At 43.1% G+C, this 22297-nt stretch overlaps 1 protein-coding gene across 1 annotated transcript; it reads right to left on the bottom strand.

The window, feature by feature from the left end:
- Positions 1 to 2750: 2750 nt before the first annotated feature.
- LOC115138479 (zinc finger protein OZF-like) lies at positions 2751 to 17538 on the bottom strand. Its single transcript, XM_029675351.2, has 2 exons — positions 16904 to 17538; positions 2751 to 4284 (listed from the first exon to the last, which is right to left on the bottom strand). Exons 1-2 carry the CDS (start codon positions 17067 to 17069, stop codon positions 3284 to 3286), a joined length of 1167 nt encoding a protein of 388 aa, XP_029531211.2. The 5' UTR covers positions 17070 to 17538; the 3' UTR covers positions 2751 to 3283.
- Between the last annotated feature and the right edge of the window lie 4759 nt (positions 17539 to 22297).

The following is a 22297-nucleotide window of genomic DNA, read 5'->3' as shown; positions in this document are numbered from 1 at the left end:
TCTTGCAACCTTACGGTTAACTAGTCCAACACTCTAACCACCTGCCTTACATTGTACTCCACGAGGAGCCTGCCTGTTACACGAATGCAGTAAGAAGCCATGGTAAGGTAAGTTGCTAACTAGCATTAAACTTTTCTAAAAAATCCATCAATCATAATCACTAGTTAATTACACATGGTTGATGATATTAATAGTTTATCTAGCGTGTACTGCTTTGCATATAATCGATGCTGTGCGCATTTGCAAAAAAGGACTGTCGTTGCTCCAACGTGTACCTAACCATAAACATCAATGCCTTTATTAAAATCAATACACAAGTATATATTTTTAAACCTGCATATTTAGTTAATACTGCCTGCTAACATGGATTTCTTTTAACTAGGGAAATTGTGTCACTTCTCTTGCAACAGAGTCAGGGTATATGCAGCAGTTTGGGTCGCCTGGCTCGTTGCAAACTGTGTGAAGACTATTTCTTCCTAACAAAGACAGCCAACTTCGCCAAACGGGGGATGATTTAACAAAGCGCATTTGCGAAAAAAGCACAATCGTTGCACGACTGTAACCATACACATCAATGCCTTTCTTAAAATTAATACACATAAGTATATATTTTTAAACTTGCATATTTAGCTAAAAGAAATCCAGGTTAGCAGGCATTATTAACCAGGTGAAATTGTGTCACTTCTCTTGCGTTCATTGCACGCAGTCAGGGTATATGCAACAGTTTGGGCCGCCTGGCTTGTTGCGAACTAATTTGCCAGAATTTTACGTAATTATGACATAACATTGAAGGTTGTACAATGTAACAGGAATATTTAGACTTATGCATGCTGATGATAGTTTCCGGAATCGACCATATTAATGACCTAAGGCTCATATTTCTGTGTGTTATGTTATAATTAAGTCTATGATTTGACATTTGATAGAGCAGTCTGACTGAGCGATGGTAGGCAGCAGCAGGCTCGTAAGCATTCATTCAAACAACACTTTTGTGCGTTTGCCAGCAGCTCTTCGCAATTCTTCAAGCATTGAGTTGTTTATGACTTCAAGCCTATCAACTCCCAAGATTAGGCTGGTGTAACCGATGTGAAATGGCTAGCTAGTTAGCGGGGTACGCACTAATAGCGTTTCAAACGTCACTCGCTCTGAGACTTGGGAGTGGTTGTTCCCCTTGCTCTGCATGGGTAACGCTGCTTCAAGGGTGGCTGTTGTCGATGTGTTCCTGGTTCGAGCCCAGGTAGGAGCGAGGAGAGGGACGGAAGCTAAACTGTTACACTGGCAATACTAAAGTGCCTATTAGAACATCCAATAGTCAAAAGGTATATGAGAGAAATAGTCCTATAATTCCTATAATAACTACAACCTAAAACTTCTTACCTGAGAATATTGAAGACTCATGTTAAAAGGAACCATCAGCTTTCATATGTTCTCATGTTCTGAGCAAGGAACTTAAACGTTAGCTTTCTCACATGGCACATATTGTACTTTTACTTTCTTTTCCAACACTGTGTTTTTGCATTATTTAAACCAAATTGAACGTTTCATTATTTGAGGCTAAATTGATTTTATTGATGTATTATATTAAGTTAAAATAAGTGTTCATTCAGTATTGTTGTAATTGTCATTATTACAAATAAATATATACATAAATATATTTTTTTAAATAAATAAATAAAACCGTCCAATTAATCGGTATCGGCTTTTTTTGGTCCTCCAATAAATTGTTATCGGGATCGGCGTTGAAAAATCATAATCGGTCGACCTCTACTAGGGTATACCGTCAATGGTGAGACAAACAAAAAACATCCAGTCAGTGGCAGTCCTTTGGGCAAAAACAGCTTGTTGATGAGAGGTCGAAGAAGAATAGCAAGAATCGTGCAATTTAACAGGTGAGCCGTAAACAGACAAGTAATGGCGCAGTACAACAATGGTGTGCAGAACAGCATCTCGGAATACACAACTCGTCGATCCTTGTCACGGATGGGCTATTGCAGCAGACGACCACACAGAGTTCCACTCCTATCAGATAAAAACAAGAAGCGGCTCCAGTGGGCACACGATCACCAACACTAGACAATTGAGTGGAAAAACATTGCCTGGAACATGACAGCAAGTTCAGTTTACTTCAGTGGCCTACTCAGTCCCCAGACCTCAACACAATAGAGCATCTTTGGGATGAGATGGAACGGGCTGTTCGCAGCATGAATGTACCGCTGTTCAATCTGCAGCAACTGGGTGATGCCATCGCATCAGCACAGACCAACATCCCTGTGGAATGTTTCAGACACCTTGTAGAATGATGCCCTAAAGAGCTCAGGCTGTTCTGGAGGCAAAGTGGGGTCCGAACCGGTACTAGATGGGCGTACCTAATAAACCGGCTGGTGAGTTGTCGATGTTGTTGAATTGGGACAGGAAAAACACTGTAGTACACTTAAAACAGAGTTTGCACTTATACAAACTGCACTCGTGAGGAGTCGACTGTGTATCATTACATTTCAAACAATATCATGATTGAGCTGTATTATGTCAAAACTGCATGAGAAACTCTCTTGGATTGAAGGAGATATTTTCAGAAAAGTATACATTTTTATAAATCAATAACATTGGTCGGACCATTTTCTCATCACCCTGAGAGACATTCCAAAACAAACCAGATATTCTTATTTCTAATGACGTGAAAACATCAACCGACTTTGAACAGCAGATCTGCGAGATTACCATGATACATGCACTACTGTTTGTTAATATCCTCATTATTTAAATCAAACTTTATTTACAAAGAGCATTTTTCAAAGTAAATCCATCATGTATCTATTTCTCTGAAACCCAGTGCATGAATGATTGTTTCTTTTCTAAGAGTTATCCACAACCTGCCTTTTTATACCCATCTGCTGACAGAAGACATATTTGTCCTGATTTTCTTTATTATTTGTGTTTTCATCCTGTTTTCTTTCTTTGTAGATGTTGTTTTATGTGTCGGAAGATTAGTCTTGAATCTTTTACCACAGACAGAGAATCCATGTGATTTCTTTCCTGTGTGAATTAGTTTATTCTCAATTAGGTCCCCCTTCTTATTGAAGCTTTTCCCACAGATAAACAGTTTCTCTCCTGTCTGAGTTCATATATGGTCAGTTAGATTAGTCTTCTGAGTGAAGCTTTCCCCGAAGTCATCACAGCTAAATTATATCTCCCCTGTGTGAGTCTGTATATACATATTCAGCTTCCCCTTATGATTTACGCTTTTCAGTCACCGCAGATAAATTATTACTTTGCTGTGTAATGATTACTCTACTGTGTGAATCCGTATATGTGCAGTTAAGTGCTCCTTGCGTATGAAGCCTTTACCACATTCACCACAGCTAAATGGTTTCTCTCCTGTGTGAGTCAGTATATGCCTCCTTAGGTCCCCCTTCTGATTGAAGCACTTACAGCAAAAATTACAGCTAAATGGTTTCTCTCCTGTGTGAGTCAGTATATGTCTTCTTAGGTCTCCCTTGTGATTGAAGCTTTTCCCACAGTAACCACAGCTAAACGGTTTCTCTCCTGTGTGAATCCTCATGTGCATGGACAGATTTCCTTTTTGTTTGAAGGTCTTGCCACAAAAGGGGCAGGTGCAGGGTTTCCCACTGTGACAGAGTCGGACATGGGCCTTCAGTTTACAGGTGGAAATGTACTGTTTTTTGCAGAAGTGACATTCGCTGAGTCTCTTCTTGGCGAGAGTCACATGCCTCTGCAGGTCAGCTGTGAGAGGAAACATTTTGCCACAGTCACAGCAGCGATGACTTTTTATAGATGTGGTGCTGGGTTTGGAACAGTGTTCCTCCATTGGTGGGTTTGGATCCAATGGTTGGCTTCTGTCAAGTCCTACTGGGTTGCTGCTTAAGGCTGAGCTGTGGCTGTAGACAATGTTTTGATTATCTGGAGGGTCACAGAGCATTTCATAACCCTTTAGGTGGGTCACAGTGCCAAAAGGTTTAGGATCCACTAGTTTAGAGTCACACTCTCTGTTCTCCACTGTTTGGGACAGAGTCAAGGACCAAAGTGGGTCTTCCTGATCACGTTCACTTTTCACACAGGAAGGAGTGAATTTGAACTCTATGATATCAGGCTCCAGCCCTTGAAGCTGCTCTTCCTCCTGACTGGTCCTGAGTTCCTCATGTTTCTCTTTAATCTGTGTGGGCTCTAGATCCTCCAGCCCCAGACTGTGGCTCCACTCCTTCTCACAGTGCTGCTGCTCAGAGGGAACCTCCTCTTCAGAGACAGCGAGAGAGAGCTGCAGGGAGTCTGGAGGGAGGGAGAGGAGGAGCAGAGGTTATCTATATACCACAAAATTAATGTAGAACACTTGAATCATAAAGGTGAATTATAGACTTCTATGATCTATACAGCCTTTAGATGTCCCCGAGTACAGATAGCTAGGCTCAGCTTCTAGACCGAGATTGTATCTAGCAGTAGGCTATAACACGAGCCAAACGTGCGACTTATTTAACAACCTGTGTCTGTGCCTGTTTGGCAATGCTTTTAGGAGGGTATATCTGTCATCGGTGGATGGTTCTGTTAAGGAACGGGTCTTCTGCATCACAGAGTGGTGCACAGGAAATAATTAAATCCATAAATTAGATGCTACAATCCCCGTACATGGATCGTATGTTGTTATCGCTTTGCACGCACACCTGTCTGTTTCACACCTGTCTGTCCTAGCTAATCAGCCTCGCAATACAGGTATCATGTTGCTGCAGTCAGGAAGTAGACCGAAGCATGTGCGAGCAAACATTGACATCCATGTTTTGGTTTGAATTGGAGGGAGAGTGGTAACAATTGGATTGAATTATTTCCTGGGCACCATTTGGTGATGTAAACTAGGTATTATAAATCAGTCATTTTGACCCAGAGGAATATTTCACAGTCCAAAGGTGGTTTATTAAATTCTTCCAATTTATCATGACTTTGTCAATCAACTTGATGGTTGCTGATAATGGGCCTCTGTCCGCCAATGTAGATATTCCATTAAGAATCAGCTGTTGCCAGCTACAATAGTCATTTACAACATTAACAATGTCTACACTGTATTTCTGATCAATTTGATGTTATTTTAAAATGGACCAAAAAAAGTGCGTTTCTTTCAAAAACATGGACATTTCTAAGTGACCCCAAACTTTTGAACAGCACTGTATGTGTGTATATTTACAGTACCAGTCAACATTGGACACACCTACTCAAGGGTCTTTGTTTTTTTATTTGTATTTTTTTATTTTTTTTTTACAATTGTCTACATTGTAGAATAATAGTGAAGACATCAAAACTATGAAAAAACACATGGAATTATGTAGTAACGCCCCCCCAAAAAAAGTTACATCAAAATATTTTCTATTTTATAAGTAGCCACCCTTTGCCTTGATGACAGCGTTGCAATCGCTTGGCATTCTCTCAACCAGCTTCATGAGGTAGTCACCTGGAATGCATTTCAATTAACAGGTGTGCCTTGCTAAAAGTTAAATAGTGGGATTTCTTTCCTTCTTAATGCATTTGAGCCAATCAGTTGTGTTGTGACCAGGCAGGGCTGGTATACAGAAGATTGACCTATTTGGTAAAAGACCCTGTTTATATTATGGCAAGAACAGCTGAATTAAGCATAGAGAATCGACAGTCCTTTGATCTGAGTCCAAATGTGAGATTCTTTGGTTCCAACCGCCATATCTTTGTGAGATGCAGAGTAGGTGAATGGATGATCTCCACATGTGTGGTTCCCACCGTGAAGCATGGAGGAGGTGTGATGGTGCTTTGCTGGTGACACCGTCTGATTTATTTAGAAATCAAGGCACACTTAACCAGCATGGCTACCACAGCGATACACCATTCCATCTGGTTTGCACTTAGTGGGACTATCATTTGTTTTTCAAAAGGACAAATACCCCACACACCTCCAGGCTGTGGAATGACTATTTGACCAAGAAGGAGAGTGATGGAGTGGTGCATCAGATGACCTGGCCTCCACAATCACCTGGCCTCAACCCAATTGAGATGGTTTGGGATGAATTGGACCGCAGAGTGAAGGAAAAGCTGCCAACAAGTGCTCAGCATATGTGGGAACTCCTTCAAGACTGTTGGAAAAGCATTCCTCATGAAACTGGTTGAGAAAATGCCAAGAGTGTGCACAGCTGTCATCAAGGCAAAGGGTGGCTACTTTGAAGAATCTCAAATAAATTTGTATTTGTTTAACACTTTTTTGGTTACTACATGATTCCGTGTGTGTTATTTCACAGTTTTGATGTCATCAAATGTATTTATTTATATAGCCCTTCTTACATCCGCTGATAATATCAAAGTGCTGTACAGAAACCCAGCTTAAAACCCCAAACAGCAAGCAATGCAGGTGTAAAAGCATGGTGGCTCTTCACTATTATCCTACAATGTAGAAAATAGTTCAAATAAAATAAAAACCCTGGAATGAGTAGGTGTCCAAACTTATATATACACACACAGTTTCTTCAGAAAGTATTCACACCCCTTGACTTTATCCACATTTTGTTGTGTTACAGCCGGAATTAAAAATGTATGAAATTGCGATTGTCACTGGCCTACACACAATACTATTGTCAATGTGGAATTATGTTTTTAGTAATTTTTTAAAACAAATTAATTAAAAGTGAATAGCTGAAATGTCTTGAGTCAATAAGTATTCACCCCTTTGTTATGACAAGCCTAAATAAGTTCAGGAGTAAAAATGTGCTTAACAAGTCACATAATAAGTTGCATGGACTCATAGTGTGCAATAATCGTGTTAAACATGATTTTTTAAATGACTACCTCATCTCTGTATCTCACACATACAGATAATTGTAAGGTTCATCAGTCGAGCCGTGAATTTCAAACACAGATTCAACCACAAAGACCAGGGAGGTTTTCCAATGCCATAATTTCACTTTGATATTATGGGGTATTGTGTGTAGACCAGTAACACAAAATCTCAATCAATTTTAAATTCAGGCTGTAACTCAACAATGTGGAAAGAGAAGGGTTTGAGCTAAATGCAGCCTAGAATTTAAGAGCTACCATAGCAGCTACCATTTCCATTGTTTCACTTACAGCGTTGCTAAATAAAGAAAACTCAATGTCTCTGGATCAATAGATGAATCACTTTTTTGTCAATAAAATGAAGTATAACTTTAAATGGCAATTGTTTACCACAAATATCTATTTCAACATTGTGAAAACTAGATGATACTATAATCAAATAATGGTAAATTAGCTTTTTAGTACTAATGTGGATTGCAGCTGCCTTAGCATTTTAGCAATTACTTAGCATGTTAGCTAACCCTTCCCTTGTAAATCGTAACATACAGCATCATACGAAATGGATGCTGGAGATCCACAACTGAATACACACCAATCGAAAGGTATACTAAATCCACAGTCTCGGATTTCCATTCAGAAAACAGGAGGTTGGTGGCACCCTAATTGAGGAGGACGGGCTTATGGTAATGGCTGGGGCGGAATAGGTTGATTAGTTGGCCACAAAGAAAACATTTAACTTTTTGTTTTACAGAATATGCTAAAATTAGTCTCATCGTCAACTTTTCTTTCAGATAATAGTAATTAGTACATGTAAGAAATAAGTTGATATTTTGCTAATGTAGCAGGCGCACAAAGCAGGTTGACGCTTCCAGGCAGTGTGTTACAATGTTTGAAATGCTTTTTTTGTCGCGCTGCATACTTTTCCTTGCTCTTTTAATGGGAGTAAGCATGGCTTTGACAACGATGGATTGTACAAACGTTGTGGAATACTCATCACATTTTTTACGATATTACAAAAAACATGCATCTCCACTGGCACCGCATATCCAAGATAGACTTCAGTGCTCGGGATAATGTGCACAATAAGCCGGGTGAGAGGGAATACAGCTGGTAAGGGCAGATTGAGAAAAATACTGACTGTAGTGTCTTAACACTTAGTACTTATTTATGTAATAAGAAAGACTCGGAATACAAGCAATTGAACTGGAGCTTCACATTTACTCAAACGAGTTAGTACCAGAATAACATAAAACAACACTGCGCATGACCAAGGGTGCTCCATCCTTAAAGGGGGCATCAGTAATTAACAGAACATAACATTCCTTCTCTTATACAATCAGAGTTACTTTTACCAAACCACAACCGAAACATTTCCCATAACTTGTTGTAGTTATTTTGCATCTTTTAATTTGAACTTGAACAGTTAGTTTTTGTTTGTTTATAAGTCTAGTCTGTCTGGTGGACGGTGCCTTCGTTCTGGGTAGCGCCTCGGATTGTCTGGAGGCTCCTGCACATCCTCAGTGTGTGCTTGTTCCATTATAGCTTCTGCTATAGCAGCACCTTCATCAACACGTTCCCTTCTTTCAGCCTGGGGTCTCCTTACTGCCCCACCGTCCTCTACAGTTCCCTGTGTGTCACTCTCAGGAGCTCTCTGTTCCTGTTCTCTCTCCATTGTTGTGCTGTTTTCCGTGGAATGCATTTGGTTAATGTGACGCCGCCAGATTATGTCTGGGCTCACTTGAACCTGGTAAGTTCTGGGTCCCGTTTGTGTGTGTACGGCCCCTCCATTTCCCTCCTCTTCTGTAGTCTTGCACCATCACTTCCTGTCCTGTTTGGAGATGGCGCTCCCGGCCACCGGAGAGCATCTTGGCTTGTTTGTTCAGCACTTCATTACGCCTGTTTGGCTTCATGATGTCCAGCTGTGTGCAGAGAGGCCTCCCGAACATCAGTGCGGCTGGGCTTTCATTTGTCGTGGCATGTGGGGTGTTTCGGTAGGAGGCCAGGAACTTGGCCAGTTTTGTTTGCAAAGTCCCTTTGTCTCGTTTTGCTGCACGGAGTCCTTGCTTTAGGGTTTGCACAAATTGTTCTGCCAGCCCATTGGTGGCAGGGAGCTGAGGTTGAGTGTTTGATTCCATTTACTGTCATGAATCTTGTAAACTCGTCACTTACAAAAGCTTGCGCGTTGTCACTTACCAGCTGCAGTGGCAAACCGAAGCGTACAAACGTTGTTCTGAGACACTCTATCGTCTGAGCTGAGGTGGAGGAGTCAGTGCAAAACACCTCTGGCCATTTGGAATGGGCATCCACTATAACCAGAAACATGTGCTTTTCAAAGGGACCAGCGTAGTCCACATGAATTCTCTGCCATGGCTCTGCGGGCCATTCCCATGGGTGGACTGGGACAGGAGCAGGCATGTGAAGGGTTTCCAAACATCCGCTACAGTTCTTCGCCATGTTTTCTATCTGTTGATCCAGACCTGGCCACCAGAAGTGGCTCCTTGCGAGCAGCTTCATTTTGACAATTCCAACATGACCTTCATGTAATTGCTGCAAAACTAGATGTTGGCATTTCTGGGGTATCATGACTTTCATTCCCCACATCAAACATCCTTGGTACGTTGTAATTTAATTTCTCCGCTGGAAATACGGAGTCAGCTCCTTTCTGTCAGTAGCTGGCCATCCTGACATGGTGTAGGTGTACACTTGTGACAAGGTCACATCTTTCCTTGTCTCCTGTTTGATAACTGTGCTTGTGACTGGTAGTGCCTCGAGCTGATCGGTATGGAACATGTCCACTGCATCCACCCTCCTTTGTCTTTCTCTTGTACACGGCAGTCTGGATAATCCATCTGCATTTGTGTGGAGGGATGACGGCTTAAACTCAATGTCATACATATGACTGGCAAGGAACAGGGCATATCGCTGTAACCTGGCTGCTGTCATTGCCGGAATGCCTTTCTTTGGACTGAAAATGGAAAGCAACGGCTGGTGATCTGTAACCAGTGTGAAACGCTTGCCATATAGGAGGTATGGGTGGAATTTCTTGACGCCCCACACTAGTGCCAGTGCTTCTTTGTCGATTTGTGAGTAGTTTTTCTCTGCATCATTCAATGTTTGTGACGCGAATGCAACTGGCCTCTCTGACCCATCTTTCAGTGTGTGTGAAAGGACCGCACCTAAGCCATAAGGGGACGCATCACAAGCCAACTTCACTGGCATTTCAGGGTCGTAATGCATCAGGACCTGTTCAGATGTTATGAGCCGTTTTGCCTCCAAAAATGCATTTTCACACTGCTCTGTCCACCGCCATGTCCTATTCTTTTCCAGGAGCTGATTTAGAGGCTGGAGTACTGCTGAAAGGTTTGGGAGGAATCTTCTGTAGTAATTGATCAGTCCCGTGAAAGATCTCACTTCTGTGATATTTTGTGGTCGTGGTGTCTGTACCACTGCCTCGATTTTGTCCTGTGTTTTGTGCAATCCATTACAGTCAATCTCATGTCCACAGAAGACAATCTTGTCTTTGAAGAACTCACACTTCTTTAAGTTTGCCTGTAGACCATACTCTTTCAGTCTTTTCAGGACCTCTTCCAGGTTAGCCAGGTGCTCTTTGTCGGTGCGTCCTGTTATGATCATGTCATCCAGGATACACTGGGTTCCTGGGATTCCTTGCAAAATCTGGTCCATAGTTCGTTGCCAAATGGCTGGGGCTGATGCAATGCCAAAAAACAGGCGGTTATACCTGTATAGACCTTTGTGTGTGTTTATTGTCAGGTACTGTTTTGAACTCTTCAACCGGTAGCTGCAGGTAAGCCTGTTTCAGATAGATTTTACTGAAGTGTTTCCCACCAGCTAGTGCAGCAAAGATGTCATCCAGTTGTGGTAGGGGGTATTGGTCCACATGCAACATTGAATTCACAGTTACCTTGAAGTCCCCACACATTCTAACAGACCCGTCTTTCTTCACAATAGGAACTATGGGTGTGGCCCATTCGCTTCTGTCCACTTTCGTCAGGATCCCTGTATCCTGCAAGCGATCGATTTCCGCTTCCACCTTTGGTCTTAGGGAGTATGGAACAGATCTGGCTTTGCAGAATTTTGGGGTTGCATCATCTCTTAGTACAAGATTTGCTGTGAAGCCTTTTACTGTTCCCATCTGATCACTGAAAACTGTGTTGTATTTCTTCCGCAAGTGTTCCAGTGTTTGGTCTGTACCATTCTCTTTGGACTGGAACGTGTGGAGCATTTTCAAGTCACACCAGTTCAGCTTTATTTTTGAAAGCCATTCCCTGCCAAATAATGGGGGGCCAGTTCCAGGCACCACATACAGCTGTAACTGCTGTGTTTGCCCCCCATAATGCACTCTGACCTGCAACGCCCCCATTGGGCTCAATCTCTCTCCTGAGTATGTCTTCAGCAACACATTTGTGTTCTTCAGCTTGATAGCCTTAAAGTGCTCATTGTAGACGGTAGTGGAAATTATAGACACTGCAGATCCTGTGTCCAGCTCCATTTTGAGGGGTTTGCCTTCGATATCTGGTGTCACCCATATTATGCTACTGCTGGGAGAAGGCACTGTGTTTAACTCCATTGTACCAATTAATCATTCATCTGAATCACTGCCACTGTTCTCTGCTAGTGCATTCACATACCCATTTACATTTACATTTAAGTCATTTAGCAGACGCTCTTATCCAGAGCGACTTACAAATTGGTGCATTCACCTTATGACCTCCAGTGGAACAGTAGTGCATCTAAATCTTTTCAGGGGAGGGGGTGAGAGGGATTACTTTATCCTATCCTAGGTATTCCTTAAAGAGGTGGGGTTTCAGGTGTCTCCGGAAGGTGGTGATTGACTCCGCTGTCCTGGCGTCGTGAGGGAGTTTGTTCCACCATTGGGGGGCCAGAGCAGCGAACAGTTTTGACTGGGCTGAGCGGGAGCTGTACTTCCTCAGTGGTAGGGAGGCGAGCAGGCCAGAGGTGGATGAACGCAGTGCCCTTGTTTGGGTGTAGGGCCTGATCAGAGCCTGGAGGTACTGAGGTGCCGTTCCCCTCACAGCTCCGTAGGCAAGCACCATGGTCTTGTAGCGGATGCGAGCTTCAACTGGAAGCCAGTGGAGGGAGCGGAGGAGCGGGGTGACGTGAGAGAACTTGGGAAGGTTGAACACCAGACGGGCTGCGGCGTTCTGGATGAGTTGTAGGGGTTTAATGGCACAGGCAGGAGCCCAGCCAACAGCGAGTTGCAGTAATCCAGACGGGAGATGACAAGTGCCTGGATTAGGACCTGCGCCGCTTCCTGTGTGAGGCAGGGTCGTACTCTGCGGATGTTGTAGAGCATGAACCTACAGGAACGGGCCACCGCCTTGATGTTAGTTGAGAACGACAGGGTGTTGTCCAGGATCACGCCAAGGTTCTTAGCGCTCTGGGAGGAGGACACAATGGAGTTGTCAACCGTGATGGCGAGATCATGGAACGGGCAGTCCTTCCCGGGAGGAAGAGCAGCTCCGTCTTGCCGAGGTTCAGCTTGAGGTGGTGATCCGTCATCCACACGGATATGTCTGCCAGACATGCAGAGATGCGATTCGCCACCTGGTCATCAGAAGGGGAAAGGAGAAGATTAATTGTGTGTCGTCTGCATAGCAATGATAGGAGAGACCATGTGAGGTTATGACAGAGCCAAGTGACTTGGTGTTTAGCGAGAATAGGAGAGGGCCTAGAACAGAGCCCTGGGGGACACCAGTGGTGAGAGCACGTGGTGTGGAGACGGATTCTCGCCACGCCACCTGGTAGGAGCGACCTGTCAGGTAGGACGCAATCCAAGCGTGGGCCGCGCCGGAGATGCCCAACTCGGAGAGGGTGGAGAGGAGGATCTGATGGTTCACAGTATCGAAGGCAGCCGATAGGTCTAGAAGGATGAGAGCAGAGGAGAGAGAGTTAGCTTTAGCAGTGCGGAGCGCCTCCGTGATACAGAGAAGAGCAGTCTCAGTTGAATGACTAGTCTTGAAACCTGACTGATTTGGATCAAGAAGGTCATTCTGAGAGAGATAGCGGGAGAGCTGGCCAAGGACGGCACGTTCAAGAGTTTTGGAGAGAAAAGAAAGAAGGGATACTGGTCTGTAGTTGTTGACATCGGAGGGATCGAGTGTAGGTTTTTTCAGAAGGGGTGCAACTCTCGCTCTCTTGAAGACGGAAGGGACGTAGCCAGCGGTCAGGGATGAGTTGATGAGCGAGGTGAGGTAAGGGAGGAGGTCTCCGGAAATGGTCTGGAGAAGAGAGGAGGGGATAGGGTCAAGCGGGCAGGTTGTAGGGCGGCCGGCCGTCACAAGACGCGAGATTTCATCTGGAGAGAGAGGGGAGAAAGAGGTCAGAGCACAGGGTAGGGCAGTGTGAGCAGAACCAGCGGTGTCGTTTGACTTAGCAAACGAGGATCGGATGTCGTCGACCTTCTTTTCAAAATGGTTGACGAAGTCATCTGCAGAGAGGGAGGAGGGGGGGGGGAGGGGGAGGAGGATTCAGGAGGGAGGAGAAGGTTGCAAAGAGCTTCCTAGGGTTAGAGGCAGATACCCTTTCATTTTCTCAGTTTTCCTGTTGTGACTGAATTTTGCTTTGCATGCTCTTTGAATGTGCCCCCTTCTACTGCATTTGTGACAAATTTAGTCTTTGAAACGGCAGTCCTCTGCTCTGTGACCATTCTGTCACACCTGTTGCATTTTCGGCCACATGGGGGCGCTGTCGACTGCATGAAAACTTGTGCAGGGAAATTTGTGACAGGTCAGTACTTCTTTTACTTTGCAACTCAAATGCATCTTTAGTCGCGATTTCCATAGCCACAGCAATTTCAACAGCCTTTGCAAACGTGAGCTCTGATTCTGTGAGCAAACGTTTTTGAATGTGTTCATGTTTCAGTCCACAAACAAATCTATCCCTTAGTATCATTTAGGTTCTCTCCAAACTGGCAATGTTCAGACAGTTTCTTCAACACTGCTACATATGTGCTAACACCCTCCCCCTCATTCTGATCTCTCTTGTGGAAACGAAAACGTTCCGCGATGAGGAGTGGTTTAGGTGATAGGTGATTTTGCAATATCTCCACAATCTCTGTGAATGTTTTATTTGAGGGCTTCAGAGGAGCAGTCAGATCTCTTAGCAAACTGTATGTTTTTGGGCCAATTAAACTCAACGCTGGTACTCTTTTGTTATCAGCAATGTCGTTCAATGTAAGTTGCCCAGTTGTCTTGCGTGTCGTCAAACACATCTATTTTCCCGATGCTAGCCATTCCCTTTACCTCCGGCTCCACGGGTCTTTGATCTGCCGCCTCGTTCTCGTCAGCTCTCCGCTCGTCTTCACTGCTTGCTAGCTGTTGTGCTACAGGGTCAAAATCTTCCTCTCTTCCTACGAACTCCATCTGTATTCGTGATGCACACTGCAGGTAATCATCCTCGTCGCCATTGTTGTGTCTTAACACTTAGTACTTATTTATGTAATAAGAAAGACTCGGAATACAAGCAATTGAACTGGAGCTTCACATTTACTCAAACGAGTTAGTACCAGAATAACATAGAACAACACTGCGCATGACCAAGGGTGCTCCATCTTTAAAGGGGACATCAGTAATTAACAGAACATAACACTGACAATAGAAGGTAACAAATCTAAAATACATCAATACAATCACTCACTTGAATGCAGAGTTCTAAATGTATTATGCAAAGTCGCAAATATGTCCAAAAAAGCCCCAGAGACTCCAAATGTTCCGAATTAAAGATCATTGATAAACAAAGTGGATGAATTTGAACTGCTTCTTCAATCAGTAAATGCAGACATTGGATGTGTCACTGAAACTTGGGCCCACGAAAATATCCTAGATGAATCTCTTTTCATACAAGACTATCAGCTGCTCAGAAATGACAGGTCCAGAGAGGGGATGAGAGGATGGGGTGTTGCTATGTATGTGAATCACAGTATGCAGGAAAAGAGAAGAACTGACCTAGAGAAATAGGTATTTGAGTGTATGTGGCTTCAGCTCCGTCCTAAACGACTCCGCAGCTCAGTTTCAACTCTGGAAGTGGGAGTCCTCTACCATCCACCATGGGCAAATGAAAAAATCCAGTGTTCTGCTGAAGTGTTATCTCATAAACACTGTCGATGTGATCAGGATGTCCTCTCCCCAAATGGGTCTCATCCTGTGTGGGGACTTTAATCACCTGCCCATCAAGATGCTGACAAACTCCCATCCAGACATGAAACAAGTGGTCAAAGACAAGACCAGAGGGGACACCATCCTAGATCTGATCCTTACAAATATGAAGAATTGCTGCAACACCCCCACTGTACTTGCTCCTCTCGGATCCAGTGATCACAAATGTCTGCTGTTCTCCTCAAACACAACATCAGGAGGGAGAAGCGAGGTGCAACGGGAAAGAATAATGTCTGGTAACCCAGAACAGACAGGAGGCCTTGGCACCATGTATGGCCAGTACTGCGTGGTCTGCCATATATGAGGTGGAGAGCATCGATGCAAAGGTGGAGACGTTACACTCCTGCATTCAAACTGCACATGATGTATGCATGCCAATAAGAAACACTGGACAAGCCCTGGATGACTGAACGAATAAAGGCTGCCATCAGGAAAATACATATTTTCAACAGATGGGGAAAAACAATGAAATTGAGAAAATACAGAAACACAGCACAAATGCTTATCAAGGAAGCAAAGACAAACTACTACAAATTTGAAATCCACGATCTATAGAAGTAAAACCCTAAGGAATGATGGGACTTCATTAACAAAGGACTGGGATGAAAAACAACACCAGGAGGGAGAATACAGGTTGGGGGAATTGAAGACGACGACATGGCTGATGTTTTTTGCTGAGGCATGGACAAGCACTCCACCGCTTGGCATTTTGCCCCTGCTCATGCCTACAGGCAGGTTGAGCTGTGCAGCATTGGCCAGATAAAGCAAGCTCTGACCAGACTCAGCCCACATAAAGCGTGTGATCCTGATGGCATTCCAGCCTGGCTACTAAAAGAGCAGGAGATCTAGCCCCTGTCATCACACACATAGTTAACACCTCCTATTGGCAGGGGGACTATTCCTGCTGCCTGGAAGATTGCCAATGTATGTCCAATATCTAAAGTGTCAAACCCATGTACAACGAGTGACTGGAGGCCCATCTCTCTAACTTCATGCCTTGGAAAAATCCAGGAGCTTCATCATTTAAAAATAACTAATGCCAACAGTTTTATCAGAGTGCACGAATCAGTATGCCTACCTACCAAGTCTAGCACTACTACCACCCTTGTGAAAGCCACACTCCTGGCTGACAGCTACAGACTCCAGAAAACCAACAATGGTGAGGGTGTAACTTGCTGATAAACTTGTCCAAAGCCTTTGATCAAAATCACACAAAGCTCCTGTGTCCAAGGTTACTTTCCTGGCTCCACAGTTACACCACCAGAAGGCAAAGGGTGGTGGCCTGCTGAATGACCTGCTCCCTCAAAGGTAACTGCACCACCAGGCTCCTGAGTAACAGCCACAAACTGTCCTGTATAACTGCCCGTACGAACCGCAGGCCCCAAAATTATGTTTTAAAAATCACATTAATACTTCAATTTCCATCATGAAAAATGTCCTGTTAATGTTTCAAGTGTTCAGTATTATGTGTTATGTATTTTAAATGAGTGTTTTGCAATTATTAGTAATATAAATTCTGCATTTCTTCAGTTTTATCTGTGAGCAAGAATAAATAAACTCAAACTATGATTGTTGCTTTTTCCAATAAGTTTCTCATTGAGGGCAAAAATATGTTGGTAACTGTTTAGGGTAGGCAACTTGTTTCCTGGAGTGCCGCAGGATTTTGTTTCAACTAGCCACCACACCTGACCAACTGAACTAATTAATCAGTTCAATGATTGCCTAAATTCAAAACACCTGGTCTTCCAGGTCGGTTAGATCAAAAACATGAAGTGACTGCGGCGCTCCAGGACCAGGGTTGCCTAGGGGTTAAAAATATATTAAAATGTTTGATTCCTGTTAGCTTAAATAGTTAATTCGGTAGAACTATAGCTAGCTATCAGTGAATCTACATAGCTAAATTACATAAGAACCTTTTCTGCATAGTGTTATCTCCGATGTGACCCGCAGAAGTCTCCGTAGCCGATCATTCTCCTCCTCGTACTCCACTACCGTTTTCTCAACTGCCCCGAAAATCTCCACAGCAGCCGCCATTAAACGCTCATTTAAAAATACACGCAACAACTGTAGTTGAGACATTTCGGTCGATTGAGGGTTCGGTAGCCTGTTCAGTTCAGTCAGTAGTGTGTCTTTGTTTACTCCACCCAAAGGTCGCGAGACTTGCGAAACGGACCAAGCCGTGGTTTGACAAGTCAATGACAGAAGGGTAAAAATTATTCCTTGGTTGAATAAAATTCTCGAAATCTAGAGGTACAACCTAGATTCGAGTCAATGTTTTAAGCAGTTGAACATGTAATTACTTCAACCTCGTGAAAGTCACACATTTTCATTTAGGTCAAAAACAACTTAATATCGAAGGAGTGCCTTTGATTTAAGAGCTGGCGCATGCTCAGTTCGACACGAGACGACCCGATGACGCAATTCTACGCATGACCTTAGCTAGCCATCGTCGCCTACAAATGTGATCTGGGATTTCTCTTAATGAAGACATGCTAAAACTTGTTCTCTTTGTACTGGTTTGTCTTAACAAAGTCGTCTCCAATCCTACTTCCGCGTTCTAGTCAAGGAATTTGAGAACGTTCTTTGTTTTTAGTGGGTAGCGAGCCCCGAAATGTACAACAGCCCCGCCAGCCGGATGGGAGGTTTACTACGCTTCAAGGCAGCCTACAGACCAGTAGTAAAGGGAAACGATTACTTCATGTAGACAACCAGTGGTTATCATAAGTATAGGATGATCTGGGAGAATTCATTCTTCATCAGAAGTCGACTGTATGTCATTACTCTATACATGATTCAAACAATATCATGAATGAACAGCATTTGGTCAGAATTTATGTTTATTTTATTTTATTTCACCTTTATTTAACCAGGTAGGCTAGTTGAGAACAAGTTCTGCGACCTGGCCAAGATAAAGCATAGCAGTGTGAACAGACAAGGAGTAAACAATTAACAAGTCAATAACACAGTAGAAAAAAAGAGAGTCTATATACATTGTGTGCAAAAGGCATGAGGAGGTAGCCGAATAATTACAATTCTGCAGATTAACACTGGAGTGATAAATGATCAGATGGTCATGTATAGGTAGAGATATTGGTGTGCAAAAGAGCAGAAAAGTAAATAAATATAAACAGTATGGGGATGAGGTAGGTAAAATTTGGTGGGCTATTTACCGATATACTATGTACAGCTGCAGAGATCGGTTAGCTGCTCAGATAGCAATAGAGTGTTGGGCCAGTAACCGAAAGGTTTCTGGATCTAATCCCCGAGCTGACAAGGTAAAAAAATCTGTCGTTCTGCCCCTGAGCAAGGCAGCTAACCCACTGTTCCCCGGGCGCCGAAGACGTGGATGTCGATTAAGGCAGACCTCCGCACTTCTCTGATTCAGAAGATGTCGAAGACACATTTCAGTTGAAGGCATTCCGTTGTACAACTGACTAGGTATCCCCCTTTCACTTTACCAGTAATACCTAGCAATAAAAAAAATACACCCATAATCCAGAAAAAAGATATAAAGAAATAAAAAAATATCAGAATGTGCAATGTCAAAGCCTGGAATATAAGAATATATACAGATAATGTATAGGTGTGTAATGTATATATACATATAATGGTGTGTAATGACAGTATGGAAAGTATATGAATAGAAAAGGTGTGTACAGCAGTAGTTATAGGATGATCTATGACAAGAATACAGTATATACATATAAAGTGGGTGAAATAGTATGTAAAAAAAATATTAAAGTGACTAGTGTCCAATGACTATGTACATAGGGCAGCAGTCTCTTAAGGCAGAGTACTGGGTGGTAGCCGGCTAGGACTAAGGCTAGTGGTGACTGTTTGACAGTCTGATGGCCTGGAGATGGAGGTTTCTCATTCTTGGTCCCAGCTTTGATGCAACTGTATTGCCTCCACCTTCTAACAGCGTGAACAGGCCAATGGCTCGTGTGGCTGAGGTTCTTTATGATATTCTTGGCCTTCCTGTGACAATGGGTGCTGTAGATGTCCTGGAGGGCAGGCAATGTGGCCCCAGTGATGCGTTGGGCGTGCTCGCTCTGTTGTCCCCTGCAGTCCACGATTAGCTCCTTCGTTTTGTTGACGTTGAGGGAGAGGATATTTTCCCAGCACCACTCCACCACTCCGGTTCTCACCTCCTCGTTTAGCCTCTGATTGCCTTACGGAGGACGTAGCTGGTCTGTTTATACACGTCCATGTTCCCAGTCACCTTGCCATGGTTAAATGTGGTGGTTTATATTTTCAGTTTTGCTCGAATGCTGCCATCTGTCCATGGGTTTTGGTTTGGAAAAGTGCTAGTCATCACAGTGGGAACAACATCCTCTATGCACTTCCTGATTAACCCAGTCACAGAGTCATTGTATACTTCAATACTATTCTCAGAGGCAACCCGTAACATTTCCCAGTCTGCGTGATCAAAACAATCTTGATGCATGGATTAAATGGCAGTGATGATGACCGAAGAAAATTATCTTGGGGGGTAATGAGGTCAGCATTTGATGGTAAAGTATTCCAGATTGGGAAAACAAAAAGACTTGAGTTCCTGTACGTTACCACAGTCACACCATGAGTTGTTAATCATGAAACAAACCCCTCTGCCTTTATTTTTCTCGGACTTTCTTCCTGTCCACGCGATTGACGTAGAACCCCGCTGGCTGAATCGACAGGGACAATATCTCCAGAGAGAGCCATGCTTCTGTAAAACAGAGTATGTTTACAGTCCCTGATTTCTCTCTGGAGGGGGATCCTCGCCCTGAGCTCGTCTACTTTGATGTCCAGGGACTGAACGTTAGCGAGTAATATACTCGTAAACGGTGGTTGGTATGCACGCTGCCTGAGTCTGACTAGGGCTCCACTCCTTCTACCTTTTCTCCGGGGGCAGCATTTTGGTGCAGCCCCCAGGATGAATAGAGCTACCTCGTGAAGTTCAAACAAAGGATCCAAGTCAGGGAAGTCAAATATCTGCTCGAAATTCTGGTGAGTGACCGCCGATCTAATATCCAAAGGTTATTTCTGTCTGTAGGTAATACTACAAGAAACGTTCTGAGCAAAAAACAAAATACTGCAAAGTTGGCTAGGAGCTAGCTAGAAACAGAGTGACCATGTCGGTTGATGCCTTGTTCTCCGCGCTAAAACGTTATGTGTATGATATGAAATCAATCCTTTTTTGCAGAGAATTACTACTTTATATAAGATAAAGAATGTTATAAGGTGGAGCACATTAACAAATGGTTGGAACGTAAGTAAATTCATGTCAAGACCTTAATAATAGCCTACTGGTAGAAAAATATATACAATAAAAAATGTAATAAATACATAATTATTTTGATCATATTATTATTGTTTATTTACCGGTGTTATTGTTTAAGTTTGTGATTTTTAAATGTAATGTTAAGAAAAGTCTTACTGTATTTTTATTGTATTTCACAAACAGATTGCATTGTACAGGAAAAACATTTGATTGTGTGTCCATACAACCAGAGTCAAAAATAAAAAAATATACATATATTTTTCTCACATACACTGGATAGGTGCACTCACTAGAGCCCCCAGAATACAAAACAGGTGAGCTAGAACAAAAAGTTAGGTCATAGCAAGTGTTGCTGGACTTTTACTATGGTCAAATATGTTGCATGGGCACCTGGACAATATACAGTACAAATATAGCACTGTAGAGAGAACCTTGCTACCTGTCTCTGCTAAAGTGGGGTGGGAAATACTCAGTAGGGTCTCTACTAACCAAATATGATTTGTTTTGGAGGGGGACTATGTTGCACAGCCTGCTGCTGGCTTTCACTCCGCCCCCTCCATAGCCCCCAATGCAATACACTGTACCAATATAGCACTGTATTGGAAAAAACGTTGATTGTGTGTTCATAAAACAAGGGTCCAGTCTAATCATTAGAGTCCCTAGAATACAAATCAGATGAGTTTGAACAACAAGCTGGGTTATAGAAAGTGTTGCTGGACTTTTACTGTGGTCGAAGGGTCCAGGGTGCCTGGACACTATATGGTTACAATATAGTCCTGCGTCATAGGATGCATTGTCATACCAAAATACCTTATAAAATTCCTTCTGGTGGACACTTTGAAGAATTGTCAATACACTGTAGTACAATTTGTTTATAAGAAAAGAAAAGAAGAGTTTTGGTCCAAAGAAAGCACACTTTATTCATAACAAATATCACAATATTTATTTGAATTTTATTTCACCTTTATTTAACCAGGTAGGCCAGTTGAGAGCAAGTTCTCATTTACAACTGCGACCTGGCCAAGATAAAGCAAAGCAGTGCTACAAAAACAACAACACAGAGTTACACATAAACAAATGTACAGTCAATAACACAATAGAAAATCTATGTACATTGTGTGCAAATGTAAAAGAGTAGGGATGTAAGGCAATAAATAGGCCATAGAGGCAAAATAATTACAATTTAGCATTAACACCAGAGTGATAGATGTGCAGATGATGATGTACAAGTAGAGATACTGGGGTGCAGATGAGCAAGAGGATAAATAACAATATGGTGATGAGGTAGTTGGGTGTGCTATTTACAGATTGGCTGTGTACAGGTACAGTGATCGGTAAACTGCTCTGACAGCTGATGCTTAAAGTTAGTGAGGGCCAAAGTAAGTGTTGGCTTTGGGGATGAACAGTGAAATATACCTGCTGGAGCGCGTGCTACGTGCGGGTGTTGCTATGGTGACCAGTGAGCTGAGATAAGGCAGAGCTTTACCTAGCAGAGACTTATAGATGACCTGGAGCCAGTGGGTTTGACAACGAATATGTAGTCAGGGCCAGAGAGCATACAGGTCGCAGTGGTGGATAGTATATGGGGTTTGGTGACAAAAGGATGGCACTGTGATAGACTACATCCAGTTTGTTGAGTAGAGTGTTGGAAGCTATTTTGTAAATGACATCACCGAAGTCAAGAATCGGTAGGATGGTCAGTTTTACGAGGGTATGTTTGGCAACATGAGTGAAGGAGGCTTTGTTTGCGAAATAGGAAGCCGATTCTAGATTTAATTTTGGAGATGCTTAATGTGAGCCTGGAAGGAGAGTTTACAGTCTAACCAGACACCTAGGTACTTGTAGTTGTCCACAAATTCTAAGTCAGAACCATCCAGAGTAGTGATGCTGGGAGGGTGGGAGGGTGAGGGCAGCAATCGGTTGAAGAGAATGCACTTTGTTTTACTTGCATTTATGAGCAGTTGGAGGCCTCGGAAGGAGTGTTGTATGGCATTGAAGCTCGTCTGGAGGTTTGTTAGCATAGTGTCCAAAGAAGGGCCAGGTG

The sequence above is a fragment of the Oncorhynchus nerka genome, linkage group LG12 (assembly GCF_034236695.1).
Source record: "Oncorhynchus nerka isolate Pitt River linkage group LG12, Oner_Uvic_2.0, whole genome shotgun sequence".
NCBI lineage: Eukaryota > Metazoa > Chordata > Actinopteri > Salmoniformes > Salmonidae > Oncorhynchus > Oncorhynchus nerka.
The sequence above is the reverse complement of the archived record's forward strand: the minus strand, read 5'-3'. Positions and strand labels throughout refer to the sequence as shown.

What these genes read in the sequence shown, in the direction of transcription:
- LOC115138479 (XM_029675351.2), bottom strand. Translation starts at nt 17,069, where the DNA reads ATGTCTCAACTACAGTTGTTGCGTGTATTTTTAAATGAGCGTTTAATG. An exon ending in GATAACACTATGCAGAAAAG is followed by an intron (nt 4,285 to 16,903) that starts GTTCTTATGTAA and finishes CCCTCCCTCCAG; the next exon opens with ACTCCCTGCAGCTCTCTCTC.